The sequence below is a fragment of the Eumetopias jubatus genome, unplaced genomic scaffold, assembly GCF_037043125.1.
Source record: "Eumetopias jubatus isolate StellerSeaLion01/CBP00866 unplaced genomic scaffold, mEumJub1_p1.0 scaffold_11, whole genome shotgun sequence".
Taxonomy (NCBI): Eukaryota; Metazoa; Chordata; class Mammalia; order Carnivora; family Otariidae; genus Eumetopias; species Eumetopias jubatus.
This window is the reverse complement of record NW_028274817.1, coordinates 120,471,626-120,489,193: the sequence shown is the minus strand read 5'-3', so window position 1 is coordinate 120,489,193 and position 17,568 is coordinate 120,471,626. Positions and strand designations below refer to the sequence as shown.

Below are 17,568 nucleotides of genomic sequence, written 5' to 3'. Positions count from 1 at the left end.
GGTGTCACTGAAACGTCCTTGCCGTGGCAGGTGACATTGTAAGCTGTGAGAGGAAGGAAAGGCTGTACAGTGGTCTGTGGTGGGGCAGGTATGTGACAGTGTCGCAAGCGAGCCAGCCTCTGCCCCTCCATCCTGCGTCCTGCGGAGCTAGCGTGAGGAGCATGGGCCCCTCGGACAAGCACCGCCACGTGCCCCACGGTGCTCCCGACCTGTGTTCGCTCTAGAAGCAGGCAGTAGCTTTCATTTTCCCTTGCCTGAAGCAAGTGTTGATTTTCTCATTCTGTCTGTCCTGCGAGCTAGAGAGGGATTTCGGTAAGCTGCGACGATACTATAGAAGATCCTGGCGGGGGTTGGGGGGGCGGGGGGGTCTGGGGGGTCTTTGGGGACCCACGGTATTGAGTTTTCTCATCCGCCATGCCCTTGGGGCCAGAAAGCGTTGGCTTTGCAGTATGTCTCTTGCTGTACAAGTGCTCACAGAGAGCTTGAACTCTGGTCGGCATCTGGACCCATCCCCAAATACGTCCTCTCTGCTCTTCTCGGGAAGCACGGGGAGGCACAGGGTGGCCGTGCTGCTTCCGTAAGTTGCTACCAAGGAAGTCGCTCATAGGGGACTCAATTACCGTTCCCCACGGTGTGTGCTGTCAATCAGTCCTGGTGTGAAAGCGTGGAATCCCAGTGACCGACGAGACAAAGGAGAAGCCAGGGCCCAGGGGTCCTGGCTCTGCTCGGTGTCCACAGTCAGCGACCGACAGGTCCGCAAGGAAAGCGTGCCCGGGGCAGGGCTTCCCACGCTGCCTGTCACGTGAGCTCGGCTCAGAGATACTGTTCTTGCCCTGCCCTCTGCCGACTTCGAGTTCTGGAGCTTGAGATGCTCACCTCCTCTCCCTCCACGTCTGGTGTCTCCCTCCTTCCAGTTACCCCTCGATCACGAATGTGCGTGTGCCGGCCACCTGCCGGGGTGCCCGCCGGGGGACAGGGCAGGCTCCCACACTCACGCACCTGCTGAGCAGTTCCCGTGGGCCAGGCGCCGAGCTGCTGAGACCAACAGGGTGCAGCATTCCTTCCCTCTGGGGAATTTCTGAACGGGCATTCATGCTCCCCCCTCCCCCAAAATGCATCAACTCTTGTCCTGAAACTAGGTAGCTTACTTTCAAATCTTTAAAAGTTCTCTCCGGGTTTCTGGTTGAGACTACAAAATGGAGGCGCTGGCCGGCAGCATCTCTGGCGGTGGCCAGTGACAGGGATTTGATCACCCCCAGAAGCGTTCTCAGGAGCGATTTCCCAAGAGCCTGTTCCCACTTGGGAGCGGACAAGCATAGAGTGCCGGTTCGGCCCCCTCACGGCCACGTGCACGGCGTTAGCGCCGTCACCTCGAGCCTGTGCGTTTGCGAGTCTCCTGAGTGGGTCGGGGAGATCCCGCGAGCGGCGCGGCGTGCGGCTGCCGGGCTCCCTCGGCAGCGGGCGTGAGTGGAGCCGCGTGGGGCGCTTGCTGCCGGGGCCGGGCTCCCGTGGGCAGCAGGCGCCTTGAGAGCAGCCACGGGGCACCCCACCTTCTCCGTCCCTCTGCTCTTGCCTGTCGCTTAGGAATTGATGAGCTCTGGTTGCGGTCAGGTCTAATCTGTTGTGTTTTGTCCTGGCTTTGAAGTAAAAATTCATCAGACTTTTTTTTAAATGTGGAAGTCTGGACAGTTTTTCGAGAGGAGAGACCATGTGTGCTTAGAAAAGATACTAGAGATGCTTTGCTGAAAAGTGTAGGTCAACGTGTGAAGAACGTGTTTTCATTGTGTTCTTTTTTTCGTGTCCTCCTGCCCTGGAAATCCAGTTTCTCCACAAGTGGGAGAAGATAAATAGAGGTGGACTTAGGAGTCAGTACGAGGGCGGTGCCTGGCTGGCTCAGTTGGGAGAGCATGGGACTCTTGATCTCAGGGTCGTGAGTTCAAGCCCCACATTGGGCATAGAGCTGACTTTAAAAAAAAAAAAAATTCAGGGTGAGGGACGATGGGTATTAAGGAGGGCACGTACTGCATGGAGCACTGGGTGTTATACGCAAACAATGAATCATGGATCACTACATCAAAAACATGATGTGATGTATGGTGATTGACATAAATAAATAGATAGATAGATAGATAGATAAATTTGGTGATAGGTGGTCCAGGTTTCTAGGTGTGGAATGAAAGGAATGCAGAGGGGTTCTTGTCTCTCCGTCTTTGCTTAGATAGGATGCCAAAAGTTTCCTTCTGGAGTTTAGCACATCTAAATGGTATTTTCTACAGAGCTGGGCCTTTTAAAATTTATTCACAAAGAAGGCATTAGGCGAGGACTGTACATGAATACCTAGATAAAACATCTAATGATTTCTACTGGAGGAGAGACGAGAATACAAAATTATTTTGGCCTGTGCAGCGCAGTGAACAGGGAAAAGAACATAATGTGTTCCCCGCTGCCAGATAAAAGGCAAAGAAAAGCATTTAATTTAGAACACTGGAGCATTCCTTGTGCTGCACAAAATTCGGTCCATTAGGATCACGTTGTAGAAATGATCTTAGCCCACTAAGTTAGAAACAAGTACTTTGGCTTCATGATTTTGACCTGATTTTCCTTCCCTTGTGGGCACCAGCAAATGGCTCTCTTTCTCCAATATGTCCTTTAAAAAATAACTTGAAACAGAGTTTTGTCCCGGTGGCCCTGGTCCCACAGGGTCCCTGGGTGTGGTCCGGCAAGGTGTAGCTGAGGGCACCAAGCGGCATTCAGGGTATCCTGCATGAAGCCCCATCACACCGACCAGTTCCGTGTTGTCTCTCTTCCGTGTGGGTCCTCCCCAGCTCCTTTCACTGCGAAACCTTCTTTATTAATTTTTTTCTTTTCTTTTTTTTTTTTTGTTTTTGTTTGTTTTTTGTGTTGTTTTCTTTTTTTTTATTTAGAGAGCATGTGCGAGCGGGGGGCAGGGAGGGGCAGGGGAAGAAGAGAGGGAGAGACAATCTCAAGCAGGCTCCACACCCAGCGCAGAGCCCCACGTGGAGCTCAGTATCACGACCCTGAGATCATGACCTGAGCCGAATCAAGAGTCAGGCGCTCAACCAACTGAGCCACCCAGGTGCCACCCCCCGTCTTTTTTTTTTTTTTTTTTTTTTTTTAAGGAAAAGTGTGTCCTCAGTGAGTCACTTAAACTAATGCAGAAGTGGTGTGCCCTGTGTTTGCTGCCGGATCCTTGTGTGGCTGGTTTGAGAAGCCGTGTCAAGGGTGGCTTGAAGTGGTGGAAGGCAGGTGGAGGGTGACAGCCGGTGCACACAGCATGGGAGGAAGCTTCAGATTGGGGCCAGCGGATGCATGGTGCTCAGTGTCTACACTCAAAACATGGCCGCTCTGTAGGGAAGTCCTCCCGCGGCCCCAGAACCACACAGGCCCCCGTGGGTGTGCACTGGCCCTGCTTTGAGACTGTCATGACACTTCTGTTAGAGAGGCCTGTCTGTCGCGGCTTTCCCCGCCCAAAGATAACGTCACTGAACAGGGCTTGTGAATGTGTGCACGATGACTGGCATGAAAACGAGGGCCCAACCATCTACCTCTCAGTCAGTAAGCCCAGGGATCCAGCCTCAGGCGTCTGTAGCTGTGTGGGTGACTTTGAAAATTGGAAGGTGCCCCAGACGCTCAAGGGCAGGAAATGGAGCCTCCTCCACCTCCATTCCCCATCCTCGGTCGTGGGATTGTAGAGGTTCTCCCTCCACTGCAGTGGCCCGCGCGTCCCCCAGCCGTCAGGGCAGGCGAGGGACCGGCCGGTTTCTGTGCCGGGGAGCAGTCCGTATGGGGGCTCACTTTGTTTTCAGCACACGGCTCTTGTCTTTCCAGAATTGAGCGGGTGATGGACAACAATACCACGGTGAAGATGGTGCCCATCAAGATTGTGCACTCGGAGAGCCAGCCTGAGAAGGAGAGCCGCCAGGGTCTGACCCGCACTGCCGAGCTGCCTGCACTACCCAGCGGGCTGGAGAAAGACCAGATCAAGACACTGAGCACGTCCGAGCAGTCCTACTCGCGCTTCTGCCTGTACAGCCGCCAGGGTGCTGAGCCCGAGCCCCAGCGCCCCAGCGCCCCAGCGCCCGGCACCAAGGACAGCGGGGCCTCTCCTTCCGGCCTCAGCTACGTGAAGGCCAAGGAGAGGACAGCCGAAGACCTGAAATCGGAAGAGCTGGCCCGGGAGATTGTGGGGAAGGACAGGTCCCTGGCCGATATCCTGGACCCCAGTGTGAAGATCAGAACCACCATGGACCTCATGGAGGGCATCTTCCCCAAAGACGAGCACCTGCTGGAAGAAGCTCAGCAGCGCCGGAAGCTGCTCCCCAAAGTCCCGTCTCCGAGAAGCATGGAGGAGAAGTGAGTAAGGCTGCCTTCCGTTCTGCAGCTGGCCGAGTGTGCTTCTGCCCTCTCCGCAGCTCTCAGGCTTCAGGGGGCAAGGGGCTGGTCCACGGATCTGTTTTCGTGATGGCTTTTCGGGGGCACATTTTCATAAGCACTGCCCACTGCTTGTAGACCATGTTGGCTGTTTTGTGACCCTCCCAAAAGAGCCACTGAGGCCCGTTCCTGCAGATGCCACCTTGGGGGCCTGGAAAGATGTGAAAATACCACAGTTCCTGCGCATTCTTAGCTTGAGGCCAGCGTGGTTCAGGGTGATGCCCATGGGCTCCTTTCTCAGAAGACCACGCTTCTCAGCTGGGACACTGTCTCTCCTCTCCCCCCCCTCCCACCCCCCCGCCCCAGGGGACAGTTGGCAATGTCCAGAACGTGTTTAGTTGTCACACCTGGGAGGTACTGCCAGCATCCTGTGGGTGGAGACCGGGGAGGCTTTCGACAGCCTACCGAGCCCAGGACGCCCCCATAGCAGAGAAGGCCCCGGATGTCCGTCCGTGCTGACGAAGGAGGCTTTGTGCTCCTGGTTATGGAGCACAGTGAGTGGGTGCGTTGCCATGGGTTGCTAGACTGTGCTTTGCAGCCTGTCGCATTCACGGGCTGCCTGCACGGGCCTGCGTGGTCGCATCTGCCCTGGTGGTCGCATCTGTCCTGGTGGTGTCCACCGTCTCCATAAGCACTCTTCACGGACAGTAGGTGGGAGCTCCAGTGAAATGCAGCACAGAAGGACAACGGGGGTGAGGCGGACCCGACCATGGGGCACGGACGTGGCGGCAGGTAGAAAGGTGCAGGTTGCATTTAGGGCCTTGAGGCCTCTCTTACAGGTAGCTGTGTGCGCATACTCCTCGTAGACCTCAGGCTCCTGGCGAAAGCTCTCCCTCTACTCCGTTCCCTCCCAGGGGGAGATTTTTAGACATCCTGTTTACTTGACCTTTCCCCCTTTTTAAAAAACTGTATTCCGTAGACTCGAGAAGTATCCATTTGGCGACACATTTTTTTTTAGATCTGTCACCTACTCCCCTGCCCCCTTTGGCTGTCTCTTGCCCCTGGCTGTTGTCCTGGTGTTGGCACCACCGTTTGCTTGTCACAGAGCAGGCCGTGGGCCGGAAGGAGGTGTCTGGGCATGGAGTCACGGCCGATTCAAGTTCTGACCTTGTTCCCCAGGAGAGAGGAGCCGGCCGTGCCGGTGGCCGCGTCCCTCGCTACCAACTCGACCTACTACAGCACGTCGGCCCCCAAGGCAGAGCTGCTGATTAAGATGAAGGACCTACAGCAGCAGCAGGACCCAGAGGACGACTCGGGGAGTGACTTGGACCACGACCTGTCGGTGAAGAAGGTAGGAAAGCCCGTTGTCAGTGACGGCGTGCTCAGAGGCAGGCAAGGGGCAGTGTGGGCCTGCGCCACGTGTCCAGGGGCCTTTGTGTTCAGCTTTTGTGCAGGACAGTGACATTTGGGACAGCAGTAGTAAGCCCTTCGTGACTAAGTTCTTCCACAATTGGGCCTTTTCCCTCACGGTCTCTTTGCCATCTTTTTTTTTTTTTTTTTTTTTTTTTAAGATTTCATTTATTTTGAGAGAGAGAGAATGAGCAAGAGAGAGAGCACAAGCCAGGAGGAGTGAGAGAGGGAGAAGCAGACTCCCTGCTGAGCAGGGAGCCCGATGGCGGGGCTCGATCCCAGGACCCTGGGCCCATGACCTGAGCCGAAGGCAGACGCTTCACCGACTGAGCCACCCAGACGCCCCTCTTTACCATCTTTGTATAGTAAGATCCAAGGTCATATTAAGTGGGTACCATTCTCATTCAAAAAGTTCAGTTGATATGGCCCTTCTATCCCATTTAAAATCTAGGGGACTAGGGCACACACTCGTGCTCACTTGCTCTCTTTCTCTCAAATAAAATCTTTTAAAAGAGAAATAAAAATAAATTCTAGGGACTTAATTGTATGACCTCTAGCAACTCACATGTTCTCCCTGCCTTCCCTGAGCGGGAGCTTACGTTCAGCCAACACAAAAACATATATATATATAATACACTGTCAGCTCACTACAGCCTGTGGACCAGGCGTGGCCCACCACCTGCTTTGATAAAAGACCTGTTACGGAAACACAGCCACACTGATCTGTTTATCTGTGCGCTCTGGTGACTTTTACACCATAGCAGCAGACTTAAGTGGTCGCCCCTGACCGTGCGGCCTGTAGAGTTGAAGGTCTTCACTGTCTGGCCCTTTACGGAAGGAGTTTGCCAACCCTTAGCGTAGTACCTTGCATGGTAAGAGAATTAAAACGCGATGAAGGAATGGAGCAAAACAAAGGAGTGTGATTATAGAGGGCCCGGATGAGGGGCTGACTGAACAGTGACCTGGGTGGTGTGTGAAGGGTGAGCCGCATGGGTGTCTGGGTGCGCTGCAGGGAGAGGGGCCTGCCAGCGCTAAGGTCCTGAGGTGGGAGCCTCACGACATGTTGGAGAAGCAGCAGGGGCCAGTGGTGGGAGCTGTGTAGACGAGGAATGCCTCCATTGGAGATTGGAGATGAAGTCGGAATGAGGTCGGGGACTAGTGAGTGCCCATGAGGTTGTGCTAGGGACAGAATTACTGCTATCGGTGTCAGTGTCATTACTACCATATTAGCGTTAGATCTTCGTGATATGTCAGCATGCCAGACCTGTGCCGTCTAGGGGATTACCTGTTTTTCTGTAGGAAGGCCTCAGCATTAAAGGGATGAGGGACTTGCCAAAGAAAGTCTGTCTCAGAGGGGACCATATACTGTTTGTTCCAAGGGCTTGAGCCCGTCTAGTAGTAGGAAAAGGAAAGGAGGGAACCAGCATTTTGTGAATGTGTTCCATATGCTCAGCGCTTTGGAAAAGGGCTTTCATAAAAAAACACTAATTTTTTTTTTTTTTAACAAGAATCTTTGCAAAAGATTTTGCTGGAAGTCTGCTTGTATCTTTAGTGGTTTAAAAAATACCACGGGTTGATTTCAGATATAATAGAAAAAATATCGTGACCCATGCACAGAAGAAAATTACTTTCAGTTTGGGAAACAGTAGCTTTTTGGTTCAAGGAATTGAAGGAAATGTAAGAACAGCACTTTGGTCCTGGCTTAGGATTGCATTTTCTGTTGTGGTTGATGTTGTTGTTTTTTAAATAAAGAATCAAAAATGTTTTTAGTTCCTCTCATAAAACTAGAAAAAAATGTACACTTTGCACAGTTCTAATTCAGTCCTGGCCGTAGATGTAGATGACTGTGCGCTTTACGATGTGCCCTTGTTCCTCGTGCTGTGATGAATTTGAGGGGCTCCCTTCGTCTCTGTGGCACTTTCTCGTTTTGCTTTTGGGAGGCACAAGATGCTGGGGCACTGCCTCCCCTCAGATGGCTGCTTCGGGATTCAGATGAGTCCCTGTGGGGTCCTTGGGTGCCTCAGTCGACTAGGCGTCTGCCTTCAGCTCAGGTCATGATCTCAGGGTCCTGGGATCGAGCCCCGCATCGGGCTCCCTGCTCAGTGGGGAGCCTGCTTGCTTCTCCCTCTCCCTCTGCCCCTCCTCCTGCTCATGCTCTCTTGTCTCTCAAATAAACAAATAAATAATATTTTTAAAAGAGAGAGAGAGGTGAATCTCTGTGAACTTGCCTCCTGACAGTGTGCCCGCCCCACCCACCCCCCGTGACTAAACTCTTAAGTGGACCGACATATTTTGCTCAACATGCACCTGTCGAGTGATTACACCATCAATGGCAAGTGCTAGAGATCACAGTTCTGCGCCGTGTTAGTGACTCAGGAATCCCGCTTTTCAGCTTGGTTTGACAAAGGCAATGGCTGCCCTGTGTTTGCAGCCTTCCTTCCAAGTCACACAAGTATACTGTGTCATGTGGTTGTGCAATGTGTGCACAGGGGAAAGGAGGAAGTGCAGGGGGGCCGTGACGGTCGAAGAGCAAGACCCCGAGTCCTCTGTGTGCCGGACATTCCCCGAGGGGCCTCGGCTGTCATGGTCACAGCATCCCCGCGTGCTCACAGAGCCAAGTGCCGAAGCAGGTGAGCCCACGTTTTAGGAGACTAAGGACACAGGCAAGAGAGAACGGAAGGCCCCGTGCAGGCAAGCAGTGAGAGCGTTCTGGTGTCTGTTTGGAAGCATTATGCTGGGAAGGCTCATAAATACGTTTTTGTGCGTGGGGTGGCTCAGGCAGACTCTGCTCAGAAAGTGCCCTGGTGGAGTTATATAGAGGTTCTTCAGGAGAACCAAACACACTCATTGGTCAACGTCTAGAATCCCTGAGGGTTACGGTTTCTCTCTGGACCCCAGAGGTAGGCGCAAGGCCCAGAGAGGAAACACCTCATTTTCCCATGGAGTGCGACAAAAGTTAGGTGTCTGGGGCCATCTGAACAGAGGTAAGAAGCCGCGTTGCACCTGCTGTGAGCCCTGGGGGCTGGTCTCTGCCACCAGCCGCTCTCAGCCCAGGCCTCCCCAAATGCCACAGGCTGCAGAATGGAAGCAGATGGGCTTGCGAGAGCCTCATCTGATGTGGCGCGTGAAGGCTTCTGCACCCAGGCTGGTGCTGAGAGTGATTATTTCCTGTGCTGCCAGGGCCAGGCTCATCCCAAGATCTTTGAAAGTCAGTGTCTGTGCTGCTTATAATGGCCCTTTAAGGAAGAAGGGGAGGGTGTTTCTAATAAAAACTTATGCAAGACCTATAAAGCAATCAAAGGAATTTGGGCTCCTTCCAGAACGCCCAGTTTCAAGTTAGCTCAGCTGATACTGCAGGTTTGAAGGCACGTTTTCATGCATTGGCCTGAAATCTTCGTTATGATGATTGTGGAAGAATAACGACACCGAAGAATTACCAGTAACACCGGCCAGGCCTCATACATCCACAATCCTCTAATTGCTTGAGGTATTCATTCAGGTTAGGGTTGGCTTCAGGCAAGAATTTGGAATCCATCCCTATAATCTGTTTTCTGTTTCTCCCTCAAGTAACTAATATGTGCAAAAAAGCCATCTTAGCTGTGGGATTCGAAGTTGATTTAAAGCATCTCGCCCAATAGGTAGGTCCACAGAGACACAGGGACACAGATACACAAGCGTGAGCACACTCAGACCCCCACACTCATCATCAGCATCAACATCAATGAAATGGTAGACGCGCGCGGTTTTAACTGACCGAGGGAAGAAAATGCCTTAACTTCCTGAGCAGCCCTGAGGAAAGGCCATGGCTTTCGGATCTGCGGGCTAATTTTTATGTATTTGTGTGGACCCGTAAATGCTAGATGGATTTTCTCCGTCAGTGCCTCGTCCTGAGACAGAGCCGCCACGTGATCAGCTCCTACAAAGCATGCCGTGCTATGCTCGTGGTTCAGCGTGTCTTTCCTGCCGAGGTTGGACTTTTCCCACCTACATAGTTATCGGGACAGGTGGTCTGGACCTGACTGTTGTGTGTTCAATCAGGGCAGCTTCTCGCCGCTCACTCCCAGTATTGCTGACCCCTGCTGAGTACGGGGCACCCACTGGGGGCTGCTGGGCTGCGACCACGTGCAGGGATTTCATTCGGTGTTCACATCAGTCCTCGAGGTGGGGGTTTCTGTTCCGCATGGAGCTGTGGACACGGTCCTGGAGAGCATCAGGAGACTTTGCTCCCTCCAGGCGTGTGCCTTCTCTCCCCCAGGCTCTGCAGGCTCCCTCTGGGGTCGGAGTTTATAAACTGCCCTGGGACAAGGGACAGCGGTACGGGTGACTTCCATAGGTCCGCTTTGTATAGTGTTGCTTGTTACAGCAGAGTGAGCTAAAAATCCTGATTGGACTTGAGTGTTGAAGATGGTACCATCTTCATTCAGGTTAGTGCACCTGCGTGCTGTTGGTTTTCAGTCTCTTCCGGGGGCCTCGCCCAGCGGAGTGCTGGCGTCACGTTGGCTCTTCGGAACTCACCAGGTGGGGGCCAACAGCCCATTGGTTCTGCTCCGGGTAGACCTAATGGCAGAGAGACGTCCATGATCATCAGCCAGTGGTTTTTTTCCCGGGCAGGGCTCACCCGTGGTTCTCCCTGAGAGCCACCCCTGTGATTCTTCCCATATATAACAGGAGGTGGATGTCTTTGCCACTCATGTCAGGCCATCTGGTGCCACATCACTTGAGGTGGGCGGCCGATGTATATGTTTTGGTTTTTATGTTTGCCCTTTAAAAACTAATCATTTAAAGGGCCGGTGGGAGAGGAGAGTGGGGAGTTCGTATTGAATAGAGCTTCCGTTGGGGAACATGACAAAGTTCTGATGGTGATGGTTGCACAACCACGTGGACATACTTAATACCACAGAGCCGGACACTGAAAAGTCGGTAAAATGATCAGTTGTCTTCTGTAGATTTTGCCATATTAAAAAAAATGAGTAACTTATTTGCACTTTGGTCATATTCAAGTCAGGTTTCTCTAAAGGACTTTTAATTTTACTGATAGCCCTTTATTTGTTTTAACTTTTACTGCTTGCTCTAGGTAGAACATACTTTTTCATCATGGAATTCAGTACTGGGCATGAGACTCAGTAGCTTCTGTACATGTGAGTCTTTAAATGGGAAAATTCCAGGGGCGCCTGGGTGGCTCAGTCAGCTAAGCGTCTGCCTTCGGCTCAGGTCATGATCCCAGGGTCCTGGGTTCGAGCCCCGCATCGGGCTCCCTGCTCGGTGAGAAGTCTGCGTCTCTCTCTCTCTCTCTCTCTCTCTCTCCCCCCCCTCAAATAAATAAATAAAATTTTAAAAATATAAATAAATTGGGAAGTTCCAAAGTATGAAGCACAAAGTGTCGCGTGGGCCCTGAGATTCCCGGCAGAGGTAAAGAGTGACATGAGGTTTTACTGTGAGTAGCCCCGGAGGGCCAACTCCTGCATTGTCTTCGAGGATACTAACAGGCTGAGAACAGGGTGTTTTGGTTTTTTTCTCAATTAAATGCCAGTGATGTCACCAGGGGTTATCCTTCCCCTGGTCTTAGAAATCCTCTATTGTTTGATGCAGAGTAAACTCTTACCCAGTTCAGCTGAATTCCATGCAGATCCCTTAGGTGAGACCACAGGGGCTGCCGCAGCGGCTAGACAAGCCGGGTTGGGGCCACCCTAACGAGTGTTTGCACGCCACCCTGTGTCCCCACAGCAGGAGCTCATCGAGAGCATCAGTCGCAAGCTGCAGGTGCTTCGGGAGGCCCGAGAGAGCCTGCTGGAGGACATCCAGGCCAACAGTGCACTTGGGGACGAGGTGGAGGCCATTGCCAAAGATGTCTGCAAACCCAACGAGTTTGACAAGTTCCGAATGTTCATTGGGGACCTGGACAAAGTGGTGAACCTTCTGCTGTCGCTGTCCGGCCGCCTGGCCCGCGTGGAAAATGCCCTCAATAATTTGGATGACAGTACTTCTCCTGGTGACCGGGTAGGTACAGTGTGGGAAGGCGTGCGCGGGGTGCTGTGAGTTCACACCGTGAAGCCTCACACAGCTCCTAGGCAGCCCATCCAGAGCTCTCCATCTCTTTCCGTGGAACTGACACAAACAGGTGCTGCCGGGGCACACGGGGCCTTGAGCACCGTTGTCATTGGACGGCAGGGCTGCTGTGATGTTTGGGAAAACTGGGGGTTCCTTGTGACATCTTTTCATCCGTTCCCAGTGATCCTTACTAATAATAATAACGGTCTCTTCCTCAGAAGTCGTTTTCACTTGACTACATGGAAGTGGCGCTCGGCTACTCTGACAGATTACAAGCACTCAGTGGTCATGGAGTTCAGTGTTGTTGCTGCTTTTAACAGGAGTTCACACGGCAGTCTGGAAGGAGCCGAAGGACTGTCTGCCTTTTCTCCCTTTCTTTCTTTTTAAGATTTTATTTATCTGTCAGAGAGAGAGAGAGAGAGCACAAGCAGGGGGAGCTCAGGCAGAGGGAGAAGTAGGCTTCCTGCAGAGCAGGGAGCCCGATGCGGGGCTCGATCCCAGGCCCCTGGAATCATGACCTGAGCCGAAGGCAGACGCCTAACGACTGAGCCACCCAGCTGTCCCCCTTTTCTCCCTTTTTTGAGGTGTGCAGCTTGGAACATGTCTCTTGGTGGGTTTACGTTTCGGTTTTTCACGTGCAAAATACAGGAAGTAATATCTACCTCATTGGCTTTCCTTCCTGGGTCAGATAATCAGCAAAACGTTGAGTTTGATTCAGTGAGTAGGCCGTCAGACGATCATCTTTATTATTAATAAGACCCCTTAACTTCTCTGAATGGGGAACAGAAGAGGCACCCCTCTCCCTTACTCCACGTGAGAGTGGTGTCAGCCACATAAATCTTCTAGAGAGTGCCTTTCAGACCAATGTAGCTCTGTGCTTAGCTAAGTAACTACCATTTGAACATACTATATAAGCATTTAAGAAATAACTGGGACCCTTGGGTGATGTTCAGATTCCAGATTGCTGTTTTCCCCCTCTTTGCCAGGTGTATCTGAAAAGAGGAAAATAACATGAACAGGAAGGAGAGATTTATTTATATGTTAACTGGCATATTCTCAAGTATTGATTTAAGGGGAAAAGTGGTATGGTCTTTGCAGCTCAACCCATCTTTAATCCATCTTTCCCCCTCTGTGTGTGCAACGGACAAAGACTTTATTTAGACGTTAGGGATGATAGGGGCGCCTGGGTGGCTCAGTCGGTTAAGCGTCTGCCTTCAGCTCAGGTCATGATCTCAGGGTCCTGGGATCGAGTCCCGCATCGGGCTCCCTGCTCCGCGGGGAGTCTGCTTCTCCCTCTCCCTCTGCCCCTCCCCCTGTCCATGCTCTCTCTTTCTCTCAAATAAATAAATAAAATCTTTTTAAAAAAAAAATTGAGGGGATGCTAGAAGGAGTCACAACAGTAAGGACCATGCCGGTGGTCCTCCTGGATACCAGACTGTAGACAACCGTACATTGGTGGCCCCCACCACATCCTGGGGTCCCTCCGAACGCGGTGTCTCATTGCAGTGGTCCAGTGTCCAGCATAGCCGCCTTTGGAGGAGAGTCTGTCAGGCAGTCGCAGCTTGGGGAAGCTAAGGTTTTCAGAGACAGACATGGTAGCCAGTTAAAAGACGCAGAGGGAGGTTTTATAAGGCTCCCTCCATCTTTCCACATAGAACATGAATACGTGGGTTGAAGCAGACACGTCTGGTCCTCCGCCCAGTCTCTGCAGCCCCCTGTCACCGGTCAGCCCAATTGGTTTTAACAGCCCGAGCGGACTTCTAGAATCCGTTAACATCTGTTTTCCTTTGCATTGGAACAAACTCGCCTTGCCTCCCCTCTTTCCGTGCAAACTCCGTGTCTGTTAGTTTGACGCGGAGATGGAGGTGTCCCACGGGGGTGGGCAGGATGCCCCGCACGGCGGTGTGGTCCGGGGTACGTCCTGGAAAGCCGCAAACCAACAGCGCTCTTCCTGCGCGTGGGCATTTTTCGAGGCGCCACCGTGTCCTAGATGCTCATGTGTGGCTGTCGGTAACTGCCCGTGGCCAACTTGCAGGGTGGCGGAACACCAGAGTGGCTGTGCGGGTGCCCAGGTGAAGGTCACACCGAGGACACGAACCCCCAGCCTCCCCCGGCTGACGACTGGAAGACATTTCATGCGTTCAGCTCTTCCTTTCCTAGTTTTCATTGAACTCGGAGATGGTCGGGACAGTTCGGTGTGTGTTTTGTAAGCAGAGAGAATGACTCTGAGTGCCACGTTTGGGGACTGGGGTTGTCTGTGCCCCCCCCCCCAGGGCAGGATGTTTGTAAGGAGCCAGGGAGTCTCCCCCATTGCCCTGCATCTCCCCTGCCTGTCCTCGCTCCCTCACCTGTGTGCTTCTGTGAGTTTGCCCAGAGGCTTTAGGAATCCTGCTCTGGAAGTTCTTTAGAATCTATTCCTTTTGCCGACTTCCCCGCAGTCTTGTCACAGACAGGTCTCTGACCCACCTGGGATCCCTAAGTCCTGTATACCTTTCGAGCTTCTCGAAAGTCTGTAGTTGTCTGCGGCTGGACTGCTCTTCTCATCACGGCTGTTTCTCTGAGCCCTTCAAGGCCAAGGCTGCTGGGAAGAAGTGGAAGCGCCACGAGCCTGGGAGCGCTTACGGGAGGGCTGGGGCCAGAGCCTGCTGGGGCCACCGAGTGCGCTCCGCCCCCGCCTTAGGTATTCCCGTGTGGGCGCCATGGGATCTCTGGTCCCTGACTTCGGTGTCACAGCCCCCAGACCTGCTGGCGTTGTCGAGCTGTCGGCCGCAGCTCCTGCTGTAGCCCTGCTCCTCAACGGGCTCGTTTCGCTTTCTCTCTCCACAGCAGTCGCTGCTCGAGAAGCAGCGGGTGCTCATCCAACAGCACGAGGACGCCAAGGAACTGAAGGAGAACCTGGACCGCCGGGAGCGCATCGTGTTCGACATCCTGGCCAGCTACCTCAGCGAGGAGAGCCTGGCAGACTACGAGCATTTTGTGAAGATGAAGTCCGCCCTCATCATCGAGCAGCGGGAACTGGAAGATAAGATACACCTGGGCGAAGAGCAGCTCAAGTGCTTGTTCGACAGCCTTCAGCCCGAAAGAGGCAAATAAGAGGGGCCCTCCCTGGTGGGGGACAGAGACTGGCCCTGGGAGCTCCGTTCCTGAGGATGCAAGTAGAAACCCCAGCCTGTATTTATAATCTCCTGTAGCGCAAATCCTCCGGTAGCAAAATGGCTGTTAGGAAAGCAATAACTTCCGTGTGTGTTTGCGATGGTTTATTTAATTTTTTAGTTTCCCTTTTGAATGCGGAGCAGAATGTCTCACCGTTAGCCGCTTTTCCTTTGCAAGTTAGCGCACATGGCAGCGGGCTCCGGTGGACAGCGACTTGGTGCAGTCTAGACTGTGGGCTCTGGTCGCATGGTGCATGCAAGGGGTCGTTTTCACGGGTAGGTCCGCCCTTCCTCCCATCTTCACATCGTGAAGCAACCGCTCGGGAAGGAAGCTGAGCGAGTCTGTAAGGTGCATGAGAGGGGAAACCCTGGCGCACGTCTTGTCCTGTGATTCATCCAAAGCATGGGCTGCCACGTGTTCTCCCTGTTCGTCCGGTGGTGTGGACCATTCATTGTCCCTCCTTCGTTGTCCCCCAGCAAAAACCACGATGATCTGTGATGCTCATGTATTAACATTTTGGAAAGGTAAATCGTTTCCGACTGGTGAAAAACCAGCTGTGAAACGAATAACCTACGTGTTGGGTTCACTCATTCTGAAATCGCCACTTACAGAAATAGTGTGCATGCTTTAAAACACACGTACAAAACAAATAGCTTTAGTACTGGCATCACGGTTCAAGAGATGTTTCTCTGCAAAGTGAAATTACCTTGGTTCATAGTGTGTCCAGTAGTGTGATGTGCTTGCTAGACATCTGTTTCCTGAGACCAGTAGCAGATTTCCGAAATTACTTTTTCCCCAGAACACTTACTTAGTGTGCATAGGGTTTTTAATGATAATTGGCTATTGTCTCTTTAAATCTGCTACCAGGCCATAAGGGTTACATTCCATTTACTTGTAAGAACCTTTCCTCTGGTTTTTCAGAGGTCCTATGGACTCTACAACCCCTAAACCTGATCTTCTTCAGCCACAGAGTTTATAGATTCTGTGCCCTTTTCACTGGTTGAAATGGCAAGAGTCTAATGAAAGTCTGTTCGCTAAGAAAACACTGTCATGCTGTCCACTTCCAGTGGACAAGTCACAGAACTGGGAGAAGAGATTTGCCAATCACGTATGTGACAAAGGATCTATATCTAGAACATACAAAGAACTTTCAGAACTGCACAGTAAGAGAACAGACAGCCCAGTTAGAACGTGGGCAAGAGACTTAACTTGGCGCTTCACCAAAGAGGATATATGTACGCATGGCAAATCGGCACGTGGAAAGATGTTCAACCACCGATGGCTTGGTTATAACATAGGTTTTATCTACGTCATTGCAGACCCGGTGTGCTGCTTACAAATGCTCATCTGATTCGGTGCCTGGTAAATGGCAGGAGAACCCCTTGGATAACTTCACGTTGAGGTGATACCTGCGTATTTGTTTGATCGAGGGATCTTTGAGTTTTCCTCGTATTGCCATAAAAGTTTTCCAACAGGTGGGGAGACGTCCCTTTGTCAGCAGTGACCGTGGCCTTACCAAAACACATGTGCACACCAATGTCTTAACTGACCGGTGTCTATACTTCCTGAGCCAGAGGGGGTGAGCTGGACTCCTGAGCCACAGCATGGATGTCTGTGCCCCCCATAGAGGGGTCCAAACTGGCAGGCTCCAGTAATGCAGGCAATAAACACTCTTTTTGGCAAACCCGCCCATGCCAAAAAGATAAATGCCTTTTCACAAGTTGTCATTCCTATTGAATTAAGCTATTTCTGACTTGAAAAATCCCCATTCTGCGAATGAAGTGTCCTCCTTCCCTCCCGCTGTAGCCCCTTACTGTGAAAACTGGTCACTTCAGAAAAGGTGAAGCTGGCTGTCCACGGACCTCCATCATTCTCCCCCAGGGGGACAACCACAGGAATTTGAGTGTACTTTGCTTTTGATTTGGACAAGGCTTTTATCTGCGATTCTTTACCCTCAAATACAGTGTTGTGAATCATTTTGATGATAAATATGTAAAATGTGAATGGTAGAATTTATGTGTCTGTATCTAGCCTTTTGAGGTCTTTGGAGGACGTTCTCTTATACATAGCAATGTAGAGTGCTCTACTACCCTTACAGCAAAGCACATGTCACCGTCACTGTCCTGTGCCCTTCCCCTGTTTGCCTCTTAAACATCTGGTTAGCGGGGACCCAGAGACTGCAGTGAGTCGATGTACATACCTTTGTCTATAGATATATTATTGCATATACAACAACAATCTGGTGCTAATGTTCTGCCCTTGGCATTCTTAGGTGGTGGCTGATTCCTCCCCCCTCTGTCATAGCTCAGCTCTGGAATGCTCTGTATCACGAGATTTCAGCCAGGGGCATTGCCTGTGGCTTTTATCCTGCCTTCCACTGTGGAAAATGTGTACCTATTTCATGCTCAACGCTTACCGCTTACCTCTCAACACATCGTCCCGCTTGACTTTAGCAAAATAAATAGTGTCTTTGAGTGAACGGAGCATGTCTCTGATTTACCTATGTTACATCTTTTTTTTAAGTAATCACGCTATCCTCCCCGTATGTCAAATCCACGTAAGTTG

At 51.9% G+C, this 17,568-nt stretch overlaps 1 protein-coding gene across 2 annotated transcripts in view; it reads left to right on the top strand.

Annotated features, from left to right (window-relative positions):
- The window catches only part of SHROOM2 (shroom family member 2), a 140,137-nt gene extending 122,598 nt beyond the window's left edge, over positions 1-17,539 (top strand). Inside the window, exons 7-10 of one of the 2 annotated variants that reach the window (XM_088028880.1) lie at positions 3,850-4,374; positions 5,572-5,743; positions 11,527-11,799; positions 14,680-17,539. In XM_088028880.1, the coding sequence (XP_087885006.1) occupies positions 3,850-4,374; positions 5,572-5,743; positions 11,527-11,799; positions 14,680-14,943 (1,234 nt within the window). In that variant the 3' untranslated portion in view covers positions 14,944-17,539. Of the gene's footprint in view, positions 1-3,849; positions 4,375-5,571; positions 5,744-11,526; positions 11,800-14,676 lie in introns of both variants that reach the window. The other variant, XM_028114994.2, reaches the window with a different exon arrangement.
- The last annotated feature ends 29 nt before the right edge of the window (positions 17,540-17,568 follow it).